This window comes from Ochotona princeps, chromosome X (genome assembly GCF_030435755.1).
Source record: "Ochotona princeps isolate mOchPri1 chromosome X, mOchPri1.hap1, whole genome shotgun sequence".
Lineage (NCBI taxonomy): Eukaryota > Metazoa > Chordata > Mammalia > Lagomorpha > Ochotonidae > Ochotona > Ochotona princeps.
The window spans coordinates 31143174-31166240 of NC_080865.1; the positions used below are offsets into that span (position 1 = coordinate 31143174).

Sequence of the window (23067 nt, forward strand, 5' to 3'; positions counted from 1 at the left end):
AAAGAACACACTGGTTGTATAACTATTTGTACAAAAGGGAGGGGTGATTTCTGACATCAAATCTTTTTAACTAGATCCAAATGTTGTTTTTCTACCCAGCAGTGATATGTACTTGTAGTTATCATCTTTGTATGTATGTAGACAAGCCTGTTCATCAGCAAATAATTATATCAGCAAAAAACTAGTCAAGAGGGATCCTTTTCAACAGTTTGGATGAACTCAGAAGACTTTGTTTTGTTACAAGTAGCATCGTCGCTACCTATGCTATGCTGCAAACACCCTGGGCTCTTTTCCCTCTAATTGCTATATGTGTTGTTTAAACGTTTTGATCCTAATGTGTTGTATGATCTTTGGGAAATGGCAAACAACAAAGCTAAGAAAAGTATTCACTCATGTTAATATCTCTTACAAATATAGCTACTTGATCTTCGTAGTTGGTACATTTTAAAAGGAAATCATCTCTAACAGAATCGAGTTAATGAATTATATTATGGCAGAGTATGACGGGGTGTTATTTTAACAATGATATGGTTTCTAATAACTGGTTATTTGATTTCTTTTATTTAAACACAGGTTTTCTTGGTTAAAAAAATCTCAGGCTCTGATGCTAGACAGCTTTACGCCATGAAGGTATTAAAGAAGGCCACGCTGAAAGGTAAGCTCTGCTGCTGTTCATAGTGTTGGGACCTTATAAACCAACTAGAGGGCCTCGGAGAGCTCACAGGACTCGAGTTGGTTACATTCTAAATCATTTCTGTTACCAGCTGTAAAGTGCGATTGACTTTCAGTCAGTTTTTCCCACTTGGTTAGAAATCGCACAACGTTTGGGAATTGGATGGAGCCCTACATGGTGGCTTCATTGGCTAATCCTCCCGTTACAAGCTCTGGGATCGCATGTAGGCACAGGTTTGTTTCCCGACGTCCCTGTTTCCTATCCAGCTCCCTGCTTGTGGCCTGGGAAAGCAGTGGAGGATGGCCCAAAGCCTTGGGACCCTGCACCCATGTGAGAGACCTGGAAGAAGCTCTTGGCTGCTGGATTCAGAGAAATCTAAAGAAAAAGAACTGGAAATTTGTCCTGAGCTAACTTACCACTCTAGGGAACTTATAAAGGGATGTGAAGCAGATTACAGAACATACAGAAAATTATAATCTTTCATACAATGAAAAATAACATAAGTGAGACATCAGGAAAAGAACAGATAATGTAGAATATTGAAGAACTTAATTAAGAGACCCCTATTGACAAAATCTGGGATAATTTGAACATTGCTATAATGAAAGTGATAGCTTACAACTCGCTGAACAAAGATTCCGTTAATAACACCATGTTAGTGAGGAAGAATGTATGATTCCAGTATAATTGCAGTATAATTCCAGATAATGAATGTGAAAAGAGGGGCAGATATGGCACAAACCAAATGTTGCCACTGCTGAAGATGCCCACATCCCACAAGGCTGTTTGTGTCCCGGCTCCTATGCTTCCAGTTAGACATCCTACTGCTGCATCCTGGCAGGCAGCAGGTAGTGGCTCAGTTGTGTGTGCCTCTGCACCCCATGTGCACATAGCCCCTGCTGGAGATTCTGCTGCTGGCTTAGGCCTCACCCTGCCCCAGCTATCTCAAGCATTTGAGAAGTAAAACAGCAAATGAAAGATCTCTCCCTCTCTCGCTGATGACCTGTCACTCTGCTTTTCAAGTAGATGAAGAATAAACATTTTTTTTTCAAACATCGTAAATGAAAAAAGACTATTGGAATGAGGAGTTAATAAGAAAATTCCAGGGGCCTGTTGTTGCTTGAAAAGCCTGCGAGCACCCCAAATCAGAATGCCAGTTCTCCCTGACTGCCCCCTGTTCCGATCCAGCTTTCTGCTAATTCACTTGGGAAGGGAGCAAAAGATGGGCCTAATAGATGGACTCCTGTCATCCCTGTGGGAAACTAGGATGAAGTTCATGGCTCCTGGCTTAAATCTGGTCCAAAGCCAGTTATTGTGGTCATTTGGAGTGTGGACCAGCAGATAGAAAAATCACTCTCTTTATCTCTTTTCCTCTCTTTCTCGCTCTTTCAAATAAATAAATACTTTCAAAATTAAATGTATTTATTTTTTTATTAATTACGTTGCAGTATGTGACACAGTTTCATAGGCTCTGAGATTCCCCCAACCCCTCCCCGTGCCCTCCCCCTTGGTGGATTCCTCCACCTTGTTGCAGTATTACAATTCACATTAAGTCGAGATTCTTTCTTTGCAAACATATATCAAGCATAGAGTCCAGCATCTTATTGTCCAGATAAGTTGAACAGTTTCTTGGGGAGACCATCTCTGGTCTGAAGGTAGAACTGGCAGAATATCATCCCAGTCAATTGAAAGCCCCAGCACAGCATCAACAACAATTTACAACATTATGGAATTAATTGACAAGGTATTGAGTAATCAGTATGTTAAAACAATGCAAGTTCTTAACCACATCCTGTGACTACTTCGTTGACATTTCAGTTTTAGTTTATACACAGAACTGGCTGCTATACACCTTAAAGTGGCTATAGGGTACTATTCAGCTGTCTCGTGTCTATTTTCATTTTAGTATTTAGCAGTATATGGCATTGAAGCACAATTTTGCTGAACTTGGCAGATTTTAGGATAGTCCAAGATGGCTTATAACTCTAACAAGGCATTTGTCAACAGTTGAGGTGCAGAACAGTTTTAGGAGGGGTATGCAGAGAAATCTTCAATACCCTAGTGAGGAGTAACTAATCTTTGTGTCCTACCTAGTAAGATATATGTGAGTCCACGCTGACCGTTTCCTGTCTGGTTCTGAGCTTTCCTTGTTGTTCTCTATCTATTCTAACTTTTTTTTGGGGGGGGGTACCTCCGGAGCGACCCTGATGGTCATTGCAAGAGAGGGTGGGGATCCAAAGTTGGAGCTAAGTAAGGACCAGAGAAAGCTCCTCTCCCTAGTCCCGAAGGGAGTTTACTGTTCTTCTGTTTCTGCAGACCACTCAGGGCTCCTGGCTGTTGTTCCGATGACAAAAGGGAATCATTGTACATCTCCACCTAAAGGATTTCAAAAGTTAGAAGAATATTATTTAAATAAAGTATTTTTTAAGGTTTATTTTTTTTATTGGAAAGTCAGATACACAGAGAGAATGAGAGACAGAGGAAGATCTTCTGTCTGCTGATTCACTACCCAAGCAGCCGCAACAGCCAGAGCTGTGCCAATGCGAAGCCAGGAGCCAAGAGAGCCTCTTCCTGGTCTCCCAAGTGGGTGCAGGGTCCCATGGCCTTGGGCCATCCTTGACAGCTTTCCCAGGCCACAAGCAGGGAATTGGATGGGAAGCTGGGCTGCCGGGATCAGAACTGGCACCCTTATAAGATCCCAGCGTGTTCAATGCAGGGGCTTTTGCCACTAGGCTAAATTACAAAATAAGCTTAATGAAAATATGTCAGTGAAAAATAGAGATTTGGCTCTTAACAAGCACAAAGAATTACATAGATATGTGTTATGGGAGGGATCAGTAGAAATGAAAATATTTTCTATTTTATGTGATTACAGGCTGCTGGACAATTCTTTTTGAAAAAATATTGTTTTGTTTGAGAGGCAGAGGGACAGATAAGGGCACAGAGACAAAGACAAGAAATATCTTCCATTTACTGGTGTACTCTCCAAATGATTGCAGCAGCCACACCCAGGCCAGGATCCAGGAAGTGAACTCTGTCCTGGTCTCCCATGTGGTCGCAGGAGCCCAAGTACTTGAGCCATCTTCTACTGCCTTCCTAGGCACGTTAGTGGGGAGCTGGGTTAGAAACGGACTGGTGGAAATTGAAATCAGCTTTCTTATATGGGCTGCTGCCATCACAAGCTGTCCGTTAACCTGCTGTGGCCACAGTGCTAGCCCCTGAATACAATCTGAATGTGTTCCTAAATGTACTTTTTATTTTTATAAAAATAATGTGAATGTAGAGTCTTATAAGGTATTAGTGCCACCCTTCTACTATACTAGCTCTTATCTTTTTTTTGCCACTGCTTTTATCATGTACTTCGCGTTCAGTGGTCTTTTGCTTGACTTTTTTTTTTTTTTTTTTTTGATTAGAGACATAATCTGTCTATATTGTAGAATATTAGATTTTAGTTATCTCCTGCTGCTACCCACATACAGTTTTCTTTTTCACATTTTCCCAGGAATCTTTTCATTATTACTGCTGTATAGATTTCCTAGCAGAACTGATAGTATACACAATCACATTTCCTTTACATCTTTGCTGTGATCAATTTCTCTTCCCAAAGTCTGTGTCTTCTTTTTCTTCAGTTTGCTGTCTATTTTGGGTAGAACACATCTCCTAGTAGTTGCCTCATAAAGGTGAATATGTGATAAACTTTATTTTGTCTCAATGTCTACGTTTTAAAAAATATTTATTTATTTGGAAGTCGATTACAGAGAAGGAAGGAGAATGAGAGAGAGGTCAATCTTCCATCTACTGTTTCACTGCTTGGTTTACCTCTGGGCAAAATAAACAAGCTGAAAAAAAATTTTTTTTTTCCCATTCTAGCAGTTTCTACTGCCAACTGGGAAGATCTCAGTATCAATTGGCCTTGATATCTACAAAGCTCTTTTAACTGATTAACATGATCAAATTTAGTATCATTCTTTTTCAGTTGCTTTTAGCTCTGATGTCTTCCTGATTGCATGATAAGCCCTGGCTGCTTCACTTCCTATCCAGCTCCCTGCTAATGTACCTGGGAAAGTAGCATAAAATAATCCAAATTCTTGGATTTCTGCATCCACGTGACAGACCTAGAAGAAGCTCTGGGCTCCTGGCTTCAGTCTGGTGCAGTCCCGGCTATTGCAGTCATTTGAGAAGTAGACCATTGGATAAAGATCCTCTTTATTTCTCCTCTTCTCTAACTTTGCTTTCCAAATGAATAACCATTAACACCACCCCTTTCCCCCCAAAAAAAAATCAAAAAGAAGGCAAGTCAACTCCTAAACTCTAAAGTAGTTTAATGTTGACTCATGATGGCAAGGCTAGTAGTTCCCTCCAAAATAATTTGTCTTATGTAATTGTTACTGGATTTAAACCCCAGACATTAGCATGAAAACAAACAAGAAGAAATACTGCTTATGTTTCTAGCACTATGTATCAAGAAGCTGTTTTAGATGGTGGTTTACAACACCCTTTTAGGCTGTGAGACTACCTAAATAAGACACAGTATCTCACTACTCCTGATTTCCATTTGACTCTACTTACTGTATCAATAGAAACTCTGAAATACAGTCTTCTGCTTAAACATGGATATTTTATTCTCTACTTTCTTCCAAAACTCCAGTGAAATGACAGTAAAGCAATAGCCAACCTTTATCTACAAGAAATCCACTGGATACCTGAAACTGCAGATAGTACCAAACTCTATATGCACTTTGTTTTTTCTTAGATATATACATATCTATGATATCATTTAATGTATACATTAAGACCAATAAGATTAACTACAATAGAACTAGAATAGAATAGTTATAACAGTGTACTGCAATGAAAGCTGTGTGAATATGATCTCATTATGTTAAAGGAGGCACTTTAGTACTCTTTGGCATGATTTCTCCTGTGCTTTGTTAGCATGCAATACCATGAATTTGATACCCGAATAACTATTAAATGGCTACCAGGCTGGTAGCATATAGAGCACAGTTAAACTGGGCAAAGGGTTGATTCATGTTCTGGGAAGGACAACACAAGATTTCATCACTATACAGAATGTCATGAACTTTAAAACATATATTTCTGAAATTTCCCATCTAATATGTTCAGGCTAAGATTGACTGTGGGTAACAGAAACTGGGTGAATATGGGGACTACTGTAGGTATCAACTCATGAAGTCAAAGAACAGGAAAGGGAATAATAACAGAAGGTGAGCAAGTTATGTATAACTAGCATGACAGTTCTGAGAAAGCTCAAATCAGAGCCTAAGGAAGAAAGCCAATGACAAACAAGTAAATTCTTGCCATAGAACCCTTTCCAGTCAGTTTTTAGTGTCTTATTCTTAAAAAAAAAAAGCAGCAAAGGATTCCCATTCATTTGAATAAATGCCCTAAATATGGAAAACATCAGAATAAGCAGGAAAAAAGTAAAAGGACAGAGGAGCAAAAGAACACTTAGGCACAGTAGAACACAGATCAACCTTATAATTTTACAAAGACTTATTTGTTTGACAGGTGGAATGACAGAGAGATTGACACACAGAGAGAAAGATTTTCCATCCATTGGTTCATTCCACAGATCGCTTTAACAAGGCCAGGGCTGGATCAGGCAGATTCCACAAGCCTGGAACTGCATTCGTGTGTCCCGTGTAGGTAGCAGGGTCCCAAGTATTTGGGCCATTCTTTCATGCCTTCTCAGCAGAGAGGCGCAACTAGGTCTCAAGTTGGCTACTCTAATACTGGATGCTGGCATCCCAAACAACAGCCTAACATGCTGTGCCACAGTGCAGGTCTGTATCCTTGTAATTTCCATCTAATGACACAGCACAGATAAGAAGCTTTAAATGGAATGAGGCGGGGGAAAGAAGAAGAATTCTTGACAAGTAAACAAGGGGAAAAAAAGAAATGCAGACAGAGCTCATAGATAAAAGCATCAGTTACAACAACAATACAATAAAACGGATTAAAAAAATAAATAAATATATCTAAAAAAAAAGCATCAGTTATAAAATATAGATCTTGCACGTATGGATACTGATCCAAAAAGTTTGTATAAACATTAAGCAACTAGAAATTTGAATTGACTAGATAAATGCCTGTTAATTTTATTGATATAATAGTAGAGCTGCCTTATTTTAGGAACCTGTCTTGAGAGATGTATACTAAAATATTCATGTCAGAAGTTATGCAAAGTCTAGGATTTGCTTCAGAATACCAAGAGGTGAAGGAGAATATAGATGGGAAAAGGTTATGAGTTGATAAATATCGAGACAGAGGAAGGGTATATAGAGCTAACTATATTTTTTTGTTCTTCCTTAAATGTTTGGCACTTTCCCATAATGAAGAAAAAGTGCATAATCGAAGAAAAAACAGAACATGATGGTAGATAGATTGATATCGGGTAGCCATTCCTCATCCCTGGGTACTAGGGCATTTGGGAAGCTGGGTGTGGCTTCTGCCCTTATCTCTCCCCCCTCCCACCAGAAACAGGAAGAAGAAATAGCAAATTTGGAAACAATGATCACACCCACTTTTCCCTAGATCCTTCCCACCCTGATCAACTATGTAAACGTCATCTAAAATAAAATTATATACAAGTTTTTTTTTAAAGATTTATTTATTTTATTACAAAGTCAGATATACAGAGAGAAGGAGAGACAGAGAGGAAGATCTTCCGTCCGATGATTGACTCCCCAAGTGAGCCGCAACGGCCGGTGCTATGCCAATCCGATGCCGGGAACCAGGAACCTCTTCTAGGTCTCCCACGTGGGTGCAGGGTCCCAATGCACTGGGCCGTCCTCGACTGCTTTCCCAGGCCACAAGCAGGGAGCTGGATGGGAAGTGGAGCTGCCGGGATTAGAATCGGCGCCCATATGGGATCCTGGGGCATTCAAGGCGAGGACTTTAGCTGCTAGGCCACGCTGCCGGGCCCTATACAAGTTTTTCTTAAAAAGACAAAAATATAAAGATTAAAAGAAGACAGAAGATGTCTTTTTTTTTTTCCAGAAAGTAGAAAATAGAGAATACAGGAGACAGAAAAATAAAGATTAAATAATAATCTAAAGGGTCCAGTGTATCCAAAAATCACAAAATGGAGAATAAATGACCAAAAAAAATGAAAGAAAATTCAGAAATGAAAGAAATGAGTTTCTACATTGAAATGGACCACTCTGTTTCTGGTTGAAATAAAATTTTAACACACATGCATGCGCACACACAAACAAGAATACACAAAATACATTTCAGAACAACCAGAGTATCTGAAAACTTTCCAAGAGGAAAGGCAGCTTAATTTGAAGGATCAGGAGTCAGAATGGCTGTAAACTTCATCATTACAACCCAGAAAACTAGAAGACAATGGAAGTAGATTAGGAACCAGAAGACAAAGGAAAATTATTTCTGACCTGGAGTGTTACACCCTGCAAAACTGTAGGCTTTGTGAGGGGGCTGGCATTGTGACATAGTAGGCAAAGCCACCACCTCCAACATTGGCATCCCATGTGAGTGCTGGTTCAAATTCTGGCTGTTCAGCATCCATCAGTTCCATGCTAATGGCTTGGGGGAAAAGCAGCAGCTGGCCCAACTTTTTGTGCCCCTGCCACTCAGAATGGAGACCCAGACGAAGCTCCTGGCTTTGGCCTGATACTTCTGTATTTTGATATCTGTGATCACCTTAGATTGAATATAAAACCAACACAACCGTTTAGCTATCCCCATTCTACACGAAAAAACTCCTATTTCCTTCTGTTTTAATTGTTGACACAATTATTTGAAATACTTTTATCAGAATGTATTTTAATTTATTCATCTGTTATTCCCACTAGATTTAATTTTTATTTATTGGAGAGGCAGGGTTGAGGGACAGGTAGAGCAAGTGCCCACCTGAGAGTTCCCTCGACAGGAAGCTACTCTCATCTCTCTCCTCCTCCTCTTCCTTTCTTCTCTCCCCCTAAAATAGAAATTTTGGAGCATATCCATTCTTTACCATGTCTGCCACATTTTATGGTTGCTTAAATGAATATTTGTTGAATTGGGTTGATGGGATATTGAAACTTAGTCTAGCTTTCTGCATTTTCATGTTTCATTAAGAAGTGTTTTTTTGTTGTTGTTGTTGCATGATTTTTTTCTCTACTTTCCACAAGTTCGGTTAAAATTCCTGTAAATGTAATATTGAAGTCAGTATTCAATAGATTCTCCATATTTATTTTTGGACTGAAAGCATTGATTTTTAAAGTATACATTTTCTTTTGATTGTAGAATATAGTAAAATATATTTATTTTGTAAATTCAAGAGCAGTAAACAAAATGTTCACATTTCTATACACATGAGAAAAGTTTTATTTAAAATAAACACTAAAAAGAATTTGTTTTAAAGATCGTCTTTGACAGACATTACAGTGTAGCATGTGCTATAATCTTTTCTAGTTCGTGACCGTGTTCGGACAAAAATGGAACGTGATATCTTGGTAGAAGTAAATCATCCTTTTATTGTCAAGTTGCATTATGGTAAGTTATGAACCACCTGCCACTGAATCTTATCACTTTATCTCCTACTCCAAAGCATATCTGGATATACTAATATATATCAATATGTATTTTTATGTATTTATCAGATGCATAAAGTTATGGGAATTAAACTGTTACATCCTAGGTAAACTTTAGAAGTTTGCATTGTATTTATGCCATGTTTGTTTTAAACAATATACAGTTTGTGAGTAGTTGCCATAGGAATAGATAGCCATTGCTTTTTAATAATAATAATAGTGTGCCAGCATTTTAGTTTGTGTATGTTAGCCCAACCTAAAATCAAGAAAGATCTTTATTTTGAAAGTCCTATAACTGTCGTTTTTTTTTCTAAAAGCCAGTAAAGACCTTGTGATTAAAGTGACTAAAGCCCTTGTGACCTTTATTGTGTTTAATTAAATTTAGCTAGCTCAAAAATTTCCATATGCTTGCAGGTATGATTGTTGTATTTTGTTTCATGGTTAAATAAATATTATTCTGTTGCAGGTGTTTCTTACAGGCCATATTTAAAACTATTATTTTCTTGAGAGACTCTTAACCTATAGAAAAGCTAATGGGTCTATAATTTTTAAAAAAGAAACAACACTGAATTTCTACATGAAAAGCTAAGATAAATCAATGTTTTAAAGCAAAAATTTCTCAGAAATAATAACCATGTGTGAATTAATTGACCTGATGTAAGCACTTAAAAATAAATCATGGTGGATTAAATGGAAAATTTCATTTCTTCATTCAGCTTTTCAAACTGAAGGGAAGTTGTATCTTATTTTGGACTTTCTCAGGGGAGGAGATTTGTTTACACGCTTATCCAAAGAGGTATGTAATTTCTGTTTTTAATCTGTTTATACTCATCCTGTTTTTAGCTAATGTTTTATTATATTTCAATGTTAAGTTTATTGTATTCTATCAGTGTAAGATTCTTAATGTTGGAGAATCTGATCCAAAAAAATTAATTTCGAGCTTTTAATTTTTTTTTTCTGAAGACAGGCCTTTAAATTGGCAATCCTTATACTAGCGCAGCTTTTTAATAGTTCTCTGGGAAGCATTAATATATTGGTAAGGTATATTTAAACAACTAGTGACAGCAATTCAGCAGTGTCACAGCCTGAATGCAGTTCTTACTTAAAATGTTAAAATATTTGCCCCTATTGTGCTTAGTTAGCATTTAGTAATTGGCTGTATTTGAGTAAATCAGTTTTACCAATTTCTTTGATGAGTGAGTTGTGGCTAAAACTATTAATTAGCACATTCATAAATTTGTTGAATGCATAAATTCTAGAGAAGAACTTTAAATAGAAATAACAGGCACAAAAAATAAACTCAGAAAAAAATGCTGTTTTATTCCAGGTGATGTTCACAGAAGAAGATGTCAAATTCTACTTGGCTGAACTTGCACTTGCTTTAGACCATCTACATAGCCTGGGAATAATCTATAGAGACTTAAAGCCAGAAAAGTAAGAAATCAGGCTAATAAGCTGACTGTGGCATAATAGTATAATTATTTTGAAGGTCTTACAAAATAAAGTGACTTTATAGAACTTCCCTGAAATACTATAGGCCTGTACTTCACATTCCTGCTAACACTGTGTATTCTGATGATTTAAAAATTTCACTCAATCTAAAAATGTTACCTTGTCATTTCTGGTCTCTGATATTTCATGAGGTTGAAATCCATGTTTAGTGGCAATTCATTGTTGCTTTTAATTTATTTGAGTGGGAAAGAGCGGTTAAAAAAAAAAGTGTAAGTGTCCCATCCATTGATTCACTTACTCCCTAAGTACCCGCATTGGCCCTAGCCAAAACTGGGAACTGGAAGTTCAATTCCGGCCTGCCACATGAGTGGTAATCCTAGCTGACAATTTGTATTTTTTGTGAGTTTGCTATTCATGAGTGTCCTATGTTCAGTTTTCTTTTAGAGTGTCATTTTTTCCTCATTGATTTATAAGAGAACTTTAAAAACTAAGAATTTTAACCATTTGACTTGTTACAAATCCATTCTCCCACTCTATTTTTAAGTTCACATTGTTTTATTCTACATGGTTTTTCCCCTTCTCTCATGTGTATCAGGTTCCCTTTTGTGATATCTACCATGACTTTCTTTTTTAAACATGTGTTTATTTTCTGAAAGTCAGAGTCACAGAGAAGAATCCTAGAACAAGAAAGAAAGAAGGATCTTCCATCTGCTGTTTCACTGTCCAGATATTTACAAGGCTAGGGATGGGCCAGGCTGAAACCAGGAGCCAGGCGAGTCTTTGGATCTCCCCCATGAGTGGCAGAAGCCCAGAAACATTTGGACCACCACCCACTGTGCTGCCAGGTCATCACCAGGGAGATGGAGCAGAAGTGGTGCGGCTGGGACACAACCTGGTACCCACATGGAATGCCATGATGTTGACCTCTCCATGTAATTTTAAATTTAAGCAACTTTTCCATTTTTTTATAGTAGTAGTTACAAAGAGGCTCACATTATTTACACTTGTGCCTTTTACTTTTGTTGGTATTTACTGTTCACCACAAAGGGTTTTTTTCTTTCTTTCTCAAGAATATAAACCAGAGCCTGGTTCTGTTAAGAATGTTTATAAACAGGGGCTGTCATTCTGACTCATCAGGTTATGCCACCTCCTATAAAGTCGATATCTCCTAGGGTTACCTGTTTGAGTCTTGGCTGCTACACTTGGCAATCCAACTCCTTGCTAATGTGCTTGGGAAGGCAGCAGAGGGCGTACTTACATGGGAGACCTGAGTGAAGCTCCTGGCTCCTGGCTTTGTCCTGGTCCAGCCTCAGCCACTGCAGGTATTTGGGGAGTGATGTAGCAGTTGAGAAAGATCTGTTTATCTCCCTCTCCTCGTCCCATAACTCAGCCTTTCAAATCAGTAAGTAATTTGTAAAGAATTTATAAACAACTTTCTTGAGTTACTATTCACACACCATACAATTCATTTAAAATGTACAATTCATTGGTTTTTAGTATATACTCAGAGTTGTACAGATACCATCTTTATCAAGAACTTTGAATATCATTTTCAAAGGTTACCTGCAAAATGCTTGTTATGTATTACTTTGGGAAATAGAGGGAATGCTCTTTTGGAACTCTTTTAAGTGATCTTTTAGAAATTGTTATGTTTTGGACTCACCACAATAGCCTACTGGCTAAATCCTCACCTTGCACATACCAGGATCCCATATGGGCACTGAAACCCTGTACCTGCATGGGAGACATGGAGGAAATTCCTCTGACTGTTGCATCCACTTGGGGACTGAACCAGTGGATGGAAGATTTTTCTGCTTTCCTTCTATCCATGGATCTGCCTTTCCAACAAAAATAATTTTTAAAAAGAAATTATGTTTTTGCATTTTTTAAAATGTTTTGGCTTTCATGTTGTCTCGTTTTTATTCCTGAAATAATTACTGAGTTATTTTCATCATTTCTGACCTTCTCACTGTCATGACACAAAATACAGTTCCTAGTAAGAATAAATATTGAAGCAGATAGACCTTAGAAGAAAAGTATGTTAGCACTTTATACCATTTAACTGAATGTATTTATTATACATCATTGTTTTAACATTGTTAAATTGCATATAAAGCACAGATCCTGTTACAAGACTTGAATAAGATAAATGTAGGTAACATTGATTATGGTAAAATCTTTCACATGGATGTCTAGATGATGTTATTAAGTTGAAATAATATTTAATTGGTAAGTGATACAAGTTAATACCATCAATGTAAAACTTGGCAACAATTTAAATTTTTGGCCCCACTAATGTCCTTTATGTTTCCTTAAATGTGTTGATCTGTATCATAGTCAACATCATCAAAATTCAGTTTTCAAAAGAAGTGCCTTGCTTTTAAAAATGTAAGTCATTTGACTCACACAGTTTTAGCTAGAGTTAAAAGGAAATGACTATATTTTGGGATCACTTTAAATAAAAGTGAAACGGGCAGGCAGCATTGTGTTGTAGCAGGTTAGGCCACTGCTTGGGACACACACAGACTCCATATCAGAGGGCCTGTTTAAGTGCCAGCTACTCAAGCTTTGATCCAGCTTCCTGTAACGCACCTAGAAAGGCAGTGGATGATGACCCAAATACTTAGGGGGGGACCTGTATGGAGTTCCAGGCTCCTGGCTTCAGCCCCAGCTCAACAGTGAACCAGCACGTGCAAGATCTCACACTCTGTCTCTCCCTCTCGGCCTCCTGGTGTCACGCTGCTTTTCAAATAAATATTGAAAACATATGTATGTGTATGTAATATCTATGTGTGAATGTAAAAAGGTTTATTACTTGATTTTCCAAGTCAGGACAGTAAAATACCCATTTAGAAATATTTACTGGCTGACAACTTAGTACTTAATAGCATTGGTCTCCTACAGCCAATACCTGTGTGTTGTATTCCGTTAACTGTCTTTGCCATGAACCAGAGAGCCAACTAGATGCCCTTTATTTTCCTTCTGTATTTTCTAAAATTGCAAATTGGTTTCCCTTTACCCTCCATTTATGCACATCTTGTATAGTCCTGCCTTCAGAAGAATCACAAAGTTTTTAGAATGCCTTGTAGGTCCCTTGAAGACTGGCCTCATTCATTTCAACAGATAAATTTCAGTTTTTGTGCTCTGCCAGAAACTGAACTAACAAGACAAATAATGTCACATCCTTGAGGAGTTTACAGTTGACTGGGAAAGGGACAAAATAAGAGAGAATGTGTAGGTTGAAAGGCTAGATCAGCAAAAGCTCAATAAAGATACCGTGTACTAGGAGGAGGATTGTTTAGGTTGTGTCAGAAAAAAAAAGAGCTAAGATGATTTGGTTGAATCATATGCCTTTAACCATGACCAAGAGATAAAACATCTAATGCATTTGACTGGTCTGTGGACCCTCTTCTACGTTTTGCGACCACTAAGAAACTCAGGCCAGTCTACAGAAAGACATTAAGGGTCAGCTTGAAAAGCATGTATATGCTGCTTGTTGCTTACTAGTTTCCAAATACCCTGGGAGGTTTACAGTATTGCTTTTGGCATATTTTTTATAAATATGTGTCCAAAAGTTTCCTCTCTTTTACCTTAATCTTTCTTCAATCCAAATCATACTAATTTTAGAATAAACACAATGCTTAATGGATTTCAATTTTAGCTTCTAAAAATCTGAATTTAGTAATTAATAGTAATTTTCTTTTTTTTCAGTATACTTCTTGATGAAGAAGGTCACATCAAGTTAACAGGTATAATTCCCATTTTATTAAAATATTTTATCCTACTCTATAGTTTCCTTTTATGTTATAAATATTAAATAATGCATTAAAAACTTGGGGATTTTTTTTTAACTTGGGGATTTTTAGTAATATAAGTGCTGTAACTCATTTGAAAAGTCCTATGTATTTATGTATGTATTTATTATTTAAATATTTATTTTGACAGATTTTGGACTAAGTAAAGAGTCTATTGACCATGAAAAGAAGGCATATTCATTTTGTGGAACTGTGGAATATATGGCTCCAGAAGTAGTTAACCGGCGTGGTCATACTCAGAGTGCTGACTGGTGGTCATTTGGTGTGTTAATGGTAAGATTTTAGCTTTGGGTTTTAAAGGCTTAGGAGTTTGTTGTTGTTGTTGTTGTTGTTGTTAAATGAAAACCAGCAGTTACTTTTATGAGACAAGCTGGTGATTTTATGTTCTGTAACTTATGTGTGATAAATAACCAAGAAAAATTATGCAGTTGTAGGATTCTGGAACCTATCGATTGCTTTCACCTTCATAATTTGAAAAGGCAAAAATATGTCACCTTAGATTTCCTGCTAATAGTAACAAAACAAAGCATTTTTGTTGATTACTCTTTGGATGAACCTACCTCAGGAATTTATACTAAGTGACCCTTAAATAAGCTTGTATGAAATTGGCATGTCTGTCAAATTGTTAGCCTATCTACACTTTATAGTTGCCGTTTAAAATGTGATTAATTTATGCAGGCCTACTTATACTTTAATTATCTTTTAGCAATTCTCAAAAAATTCAATGAGTATGGTAAAGATATAAAATGCTTATTTTATTGTGTAACGATTTTGGAAGATTTAGTTAATGATTAAGATGATGTGTATGTTTTTAACCTTCTAGCCTTGAAATTTTAGACATGGTGACTAATAACTATTTTGCCTTTGTGTAGTTTGAAATGCTCACTGGTACACTACCTTTCCAAGGAAAAGATCGAAAAGAAACAATGACTATGATTCTTAAGTAAGTACTTCCTAATGGAGATGTTTTGATATGATTGAAAATGCTTCAGGAGCAGTTACTTGTCCTAGCAAATGACGTACCAGTTGATACACTCACGTCACACACTGGCATGCCTGTGTTCAACACCTGACCGCTGATTCTTATTTGCTGCCCACTCAGCCTGGGTTGAGTTCCTTTCAGGCTGACAGGCATTTGGGGAGTTGACCATTAAATGAGGCAGGTGCTTGTGTTCTCTCTTCCCCCTTCCAGAAAAATAATATTTATAATAGTAAACCCTTCACACTGAAAACTTGTATGTAATACTATTAGCAGTAGTGTAAGAAATCATTGAGAAATTCATCAGCATTCCATAGTTTAGATACAAGGAGACTGCGTAGATTCAAGGTACTCCATATATTATCATCATGTTAGCAGTGATTACTGAAGGCATTCATTATCTTTGAGATTTGGAATATGATAGGCATGCTTACTATACTGTCCATTGTCTGGGAGGTGTTAGCCAGTATGACAAGAAAGACAAAAAAATATATTTTTTAGAAGAGTAAAAAATTATCATGACTTAGATATCATGACTACATGAAAATCCATTCAACATATAAATTACTTGATACTAAGTAAATGAAAATCTGTTTTATGTTGGTGTGATAACAACACGTTGAAGATTTGTTCCCTGCCTCTCATGCAGAATTTTAGTCTCTAAAATCTCATATTAATGGTACTAAGACATTAGAAACTTGCTCTTATCATTTATAGGAAAGCTTTTGGGGAAGTGGTTGGATTGAATTGGTACGTTGGAGTACAGGCCTCGTGGTTGAATCCTATTGGCTTGATAGGTACCCTCTCTCTCTGTCTCTCTTCTTCCATCTCTAACTCTTCTTTTCAAATAAATAAATAAATTTTGTAAAAAAAGAAAAGCACAAAGCTCTTCATAGTAGCACTGTTTATAATAGCCAAAAAGTGGAAACTGGGTCCATAGTACTAAAATGGATTAATATGTTGTGACATAAGAAGTTATATTTGATACCTGTAAATATATTAGGTTTTGTGAGCTACACAGTCTGTCAAAAATTCTATACTATTTTATTTTTTTAAAGATTTATTTATTTTTATTACAAAGTCAGATATACAGAGAGGAGGAGAGATAGAGAGGAAGATCTTCTATCCAATGATTCACTCCCCAAGTGAGCCGCAACGGCTGGTGCTGTGCCGATCCGATGCCGGGAGCCAGGAACTTCCTCCAGGTCTCCCACTCGGGTGCAGGATCCCAAGGCTTTGGGCTTTCCTCGACTGCTTTCCCAGGCCACAAGCAGGGAGCTGGATGGGAAGTGGAGCTGCCGGGATTAGAACTGGTGCCCATATGGGATCCTCGGCCACGCCACCAGGCGCTCTAGATTATTTTAAAACTTGAGAGGCGTATGCAAAAACAGGTTGAAGTTTTTAGTCCCTGCTCCTAGTGTGCCATACAAAAAGACAATAAGGAACTCACTATTTAATATAGCAGTGTAGATAAATCTCACAAGAATGTAGAGCTAAGGAACTTCAGACACAAAAAAATAAGTGTTGCATGTTTCTATTTATGAAGTTTACAAAACAGGCAAAACTGAACATAATTTTGGAGCCCATATTTAAATGGCGAAAGCTAAAGGAAGTAATAAGGGAAGTGGTTACATTGGGTGAGAGATTCTACAGCATTGTATTTCTTGGCCAGGGACCATTCAGTTTGTGGTAAATCATTGAGCTGTATTCTATGGATTTTTTTATTTGGGTGGGTGAGGTTTGCTTTTTTAAAAAAAAAATTAGTGTATTATGTTTAGTGTACATATTTTTCACAGAAGAGACCTAAAAATATGTGTCACAGGAGTGAATGTTCACTGCCCCTTTGTTCTCTGTCCACCTTGGGTTCCCTTGCTCTTCCCCAGCAGTCTCTAGTGTTAAACAAGCCCATTCTTCGATCTAGCCTGCCTTGCAAGTTACTAACCGTCTTTCTGCATCCTTTCCACACAAAGCCTCTTTTAAGAATGTCTATACTTTTTGTTGCTGTTTTCTCAACTGCTTTTATTACACTGTCTGTTAGACATCCCCACCACTCACAAAGGAAACTTCTCACACAGTGGTTTTCAGTGGTCTTCTGGTTACTAAAACCAGAGAATGGTAGCTTGTCAAGAAGAGCACTGTGTCATTCAACAGATAATTGAGTTCTTGCTGTTGGACTTGGGATGTGTTGTGAACCAGACAAAGCACTCCATATTTCCTCTGCTGTTTATTTTTTTAACTCAACTCAGTAGTTTTATAGAATTTCACTTTTTGAAGTTGTCTTGTCAAAGGATGAGATCCTCTTTAAATATCTGATACTAAAAGCATAAAACTGATTGGATTGCTTATGCAGTAATAGAGGAGAGCACTGCTGGTCCGGTGCTTGCTCTGAGCAGACCTCTGATCAAGTAGAGTTTTGAGGAACAACAGTGTTCAAAAATTAACAAGTGTTCAAGTCCATAAGTGCCTTGAAATGATCTGTAAAAAGGTTATTAGTTGGATAGAATTGTGGTAATCAGTTGGCACACAGATGTGTTCAAATGAGTCCATTCCTATTTGACTGATTTTCAGAGACAAAAAACAGTTACATTGACTAGCTTACAAAAGTATTCAGCAGGCAAACTATCATTAAACAACTCAATGGATTTAAAATTCAACTGAAAAGATTTAAAAGCAGTTCTTGGGGGAAGATGTTTGCACAGCAATAAACATCTCTCCATGGTACCCTCATACCTTATAGCAAAGTGTTTGGGTTGGGATCTCAGCTTTTCCGGATTCCAGCTTTCATCTAATATGCACCCTGGGAGGCAGCCAGTGATGCCTGCAGGAGTTGGGGCACTTCCCTGCACGTGGGAGGCCTGAGATGAATTCCCAGCTCTCTGGCTTGTAGGAAGGAAGCTAGTGAATAGGAGGTGTCTTTCTTTTCTATCTGTCTCTCCTTTCAAACAAATCGAAAGTGAAAAACCAGTTCTGGTGATTCTCTTATTACCATGCAACAGTCATCTCCTAGGGGTGTGGAACTGTTTGATTCTCCTGGTTCCTCTATCCTGCTTTTGGTTACACATTTTTGGCAAGGTTATCTCATAGCTTGAACTCTGCTTTCTGTTGCATTCCATCAGGAAGCTTATGATGCAGTATCTAATTGTCCCACATTAAGTAGTGGGATCAATGATTACTGCTGTTCCCACTATTGTCAAGTTCTCTGTCAGGCTTGTAACTAATGGTTTTATCCATTCATACTCATTATAATTTTCTGTTACTGCTTTATTTCCTCATATATTAGCTATGATTTTTCTGAGACAGTGAACTTTCCTTCATCAATTAACTAGGTCTTTTTAGTCCATTTGAAATAAAGTTCATCCAAGAAAGGTAGAACAAATGCTTCTTAATCATTTTCTCAATTATTCCTGATTGTAAGCGTCCTGCTTACTTCCAGTAAATGTAATGTTCAATGAATGGGATGTTCATGATAGTTTTGCTTTTTTTTTTAACTAATAATGAACTCATGGAATTTAATGATTAGTGTTGAGCCGTCCATTTATATTTATTATTATTCATGCACAAATAGTTTCTTTTCAATGTTTCCTCTGCACTTGGGGTTGTATCTATTCTTTTTTAGGTCTATACAGGCACTGGACGTGCGTTCCCAATTACTCACCTGGCTGGCTGGCCCAAACCACACAACATGCATAACTCACATCTTTAAGTAGATCTCTATTTGCTGTTCTCCTGTTATGCTCCTGGTTAGCAGCGTTCCCCTTTTCCTAATCCAGAAACCTGGGCCCCATTCTTGACTTCACCTCACTTGTGCATATTCAGGTACACTTCAAATCTTACCCAAGAACTCTCATGCCATTCTGGCCCTTCTGCATTTCACCGGGCCACACTCCTTAAGAGTTTCTATCATCTACCACCCCCAGATTAATCACTGCTACCTTGGACTTAGCTTCTTGAAATAAGCTTGGTCATTTGAAACCCCTGTTTCAAGACATATGCATTCTTCTTATTTTGGTTTGGGTCAGTAGAACCCTAATTCTACAAAACGTTAAAGGGTGTTCTCTAAAAACATGCAGCAAATGTTCAGAGCATACAATTTTCTTGGCTCTGTATCTTTCAGCCTTTTATTTTCAAAGTACTTTATTTTCTGTCTGCAATAAAGAGATTCAATCAAAATAGTGCACAAAGTGACTGACTCATGAAATATATTTTTTCTTTTGTTTCTAAGAATCTAGAGATATTAATGTTATTTGATATGATTTTAGAAAGCACTCACTGCTCAAGTAAATAAATGTTCAACTTGTGGATTACATTTCAGTCCTATCATGATCTCCTATGTTATCATTCCCTTAACACTTTGGCTGTATTATTTTCTGCATTGGTCTCTTACTGAACTAGAGTTATCTATATCTACCTTCCTCCTAGCCATCAGGCTGTTGGTCTCTGCATCCTCAGCACTAAGTAGTGTAGGTGCTCAAGAACAACTCGCTGAATATGAAGTGAGTCTATTTCTGAACTGAAACTCTCTTTCCAAGTCATTTTCCCCAGCTCTCTTATTATTGTCATGCTTAAAGGATCATTGGTTTCTTTAATTTGCAGGGTAGGAAAAAGAATAAAATTGTATGTAACAGCAAAAATGGCCTTCAAGCTCATTCAGGCCATTGATTTTTAAACTGTGTGTCAGGGTCTTGGATGCCTGCAAAGCCTTCTCCCACCGGTTCTTCTTCCTTGCAGGAACTGTGAAAGGGAATAGGGAAGGGAATTAGCAGATGAAGTACATGTTCTCTTAGCACATTGTTTAAATTGCCTTTGGAAAGGGATTCCAGGGATACAGTTTAGGAGCCATTAGCCTAGCATCCAATCCCATTATGAAAAAAATAGCAACAGACCAAGAAGGATTGGCTTTCCAAAGATCACGGAGTTCTAGGTAATAGAACTAAGCTAAGACTCAAATGTTCTTACTCTAACCGTAGTGCTCTTTGGAGAAAGCTGAAAAATGAAGAACGTTCATTCGAAGATTTTGGATTGAAATTCTGTATTCAGACAAAAACCTATAGAGCAATGTCCATAGCAGCTTTATTTGTAATAGCTCATAGCTAGACACAATTCGGATACCCTTTAATAGGTAAAATTTTGAATATGGCATATGCAGTGAAGAACCTGTATGTGTGTGATACAGATGACTTAGAACTGGGGGCTTGCATTGTGGTATAATGTACTGAGCTGCCACCTGTGACACCAGCATTCCATATGAACACCAAGTCCTAACTATCCCATTGGCAGTCCACCTCCTTGATGATGTGCCTGTTAAGGCCGTGAAAGATGGCCCACATTGCTGGGCTCCTGGCTTTATCCAGGACAAGCTCTGTTCATTGTAGCCATCTGGGGAGTCAACCAACAGATGGGGGATTGAGCCCTGTCTCTCCTTCTTGCTTTATTCTTTCTTTCAGATAAATAAATGTATAAATCTTGGGGTTTTTTTAAGGCTTAGAACTAAATGCAAACAGATGCAGATACAACTGGGGCTTTATACAATTATCTCAAAATTAAAAGTCTTAAAAATTATAAGTAAAAATGCACAGACGTCCAAAAAATAACATTTTGTTATGGATTTGTTCTTTAGAGCCAAACTTGGAATGCCACAGTTTTTGAGTCCTGAAGCACAGAGTCTTTTACGAATGCTTTTCAAACGAAATCCAGCCAACAGATTAGGTAAATCTTTTGATTACATTTTTATTTTGTGTTTTTGATGTTTTTGTTGAAGCGTGGGAAATAGATATTTGTTTTTCTGCTGATTGCTAAATATTCAGAAAATATTAAAACTCTGAACAATGTTGCCAAATATATTTCTGCTTGAAATAAAAATTCCCCCAAATGTTCAATAGGTGCAGGACCAGATGGAGTTGAAGAAATTAAGAGACATTCATTTTTCTCCACCATAGACTGGAATGTAAGTATGGAATGAAAATTTGCTTGAAATGTTTTTATAATTAACTCAGGTCTAAGTATCTCTTTTTCCCTCCAGAAACTGTATAGAAGAGAAATTCATCCACCTTTTAAACCTGCAACTGGCAGACCTGAAGATACATTCTATTTTGATCCTGAATTTACTGCAAAAACTCCCAAAGGTAAGGAGAAAACATTAAAACATAAATATAAAACAATGGATACATGCTTTTCTTGTTGATTACAAAGTATTTTTGTGCAGAACTCTTTGTTTTATTTTTGAGATTCCCTGTTTCTGCTGTGAGTCTACCTTCTATCTTCTCCCTAACTAAAATGTACAGTATTGTTGTATTGTCATTTAGAGTGGTATTGTTCAATATAGTGGCAATTACTTGCATGAGACTAATGAAAACATTATATGTTTTCAATCACCAGACATATTTGAAATGCTCAATAGCAACATGTGTACAGTGGCTATGATATCAGGCAGCACAAATAAAAATTCAATCATTCCAGGAAGTTTTATGGGATAACATTAATTTTAAATATCACTAACCCTGTAATTCTTTATTATGCTTTTCAAATGAATTTGTTATTTTCTAATTTTCAAGGAACCAAGTTGTTAGTGTTGTGGTTGGAGTGAGTGATCAGATCAGATCAGATATGGTGCTGAGATATGCTGGACAGCAGTAGGTAATATAATTGCTTTTCAAAGTAACCTTGTTGTGAATTTCTTACTCGTTTCAGATTCACCTGGCATTCCACCTAGTGCTAATGCACACCAGCTTTTTCGGGGGTTTAGTTTTGTTGCTATTACCTCAGATGATGAAAGCCAAGCAATGCAGACAGTGGGTGTACATTCAATTGTTCAGGTGAGTGAATGTCTAAATGATTTTAAATTTGAAATGCCGTAATGTACAGGTCATAATATGAATCATTTCTTAGGTGCTAGATAGCTGAAGATACAGTTTATAGCATTATTATTACTGTTAGGAATTCCTTCATATGTCATTAAAAAGCTTGTGTGAATAAAATTCCTGAATGTCTGTGTGATTTGAGAATGTTATTCTGAGGAAGTTGAAATAATCATCGTGGCCTTGTCCTTCTGCCTGCTCTGCCTTGGTGTTTGCCAGGCCTGGTTTCTTCAGCTTTAGCCTCTGCCTTTATCAGGCCAGCTGTGGGCTATGGGTGCTGTTGTAGAGTTCCTTCTGCCTATTTTTCCCATTATTTGTCAGAATTGTCAAAAAAGGTAAGTAAAGACCACACAAGCAGATTTTTAGGTATGTGCATGGGTATGGGCAGTGGGGAAGGGAGAAGTGCGGAACACGACACTGGGCTGATACATTAGAGGAATGCAGTGGTGCAGTCTAACTGTGTTTCCTTCTTCGCATCCTAATACCATGGCAAAGGAAATTTACTTCGTCCTTCAATCCATAAAAGAAACTACATCGATCTTTTGAAGTATTGAATTGTTTTAAGCATATCATTAGTGTTTGAAATTTGTTCATGATTAAGTTGCTTTTCATCTGATTGTGTAAGACAGTCATTTTGTCACCCAAGAAAACCAACTTAAATAATTTTTTAAGCAAAATTTATGTTGGAAAGTAAGTAGTCCGTCCCTTTTACTGTATGAGCACATGAATATAT

The 23067-nt window shown here is 37.3% G+C and overlaps 1 protein-coding gene across 4 annotated transcripts in view; it reads left to right on the forward strand.

The window, feature by feature from the left end:
• The window catches only part of RPS6KA3 (ribosomal protein S6 kinase A3), a 102894-nt gene that overhangs the window by 62490 nt on the left and 17337 nt on the right, over positions 1 to 23067 (forward strand). For all 4 annotated transcript variants that reach the window (XM_004587809.4, XM_058658446.1, XM_058658444.1 and 1 more), the window contains 11 exons: positions 574 to 655; positions 9116 to 9196; positions 9951 to 10030; positions 10562 to 10668; positions 14398 to 14435; positions 14632 to 14774; positions 15374 to 15444; positions 21098 to 21186; positions 21360 to 21424; positions 21500 to 21602; positions 22168 to 22292. In XM_004587809.4, the coding sequence (XP_004587866.1) occupies positions 574 to 655; positions 9116 to 9196; positions 9951 to 10030; positions 10562 to 10668; positions 14398 to 14435; positions 14632 to 14774; positions 15374 to 15444; positions 21098 to 21186; positions 21360 to 21424; positions 21500 to 21602; positions 22168 to 22292 (984 nt within the window). The remainder of the gene's footprint in view (positions 1 to 573; positions 656 to 9115; positions 9197 to 9950; positions 10031 to 10561; positions 10669 to 14397; positions 14436 to 14631; positions 14775 to 15373; positions 15445 to 21097; positions 21187 to 21359; positions 21425 to 21499; positions 21603 to 22167; positions 22293 to 23067) is intronic.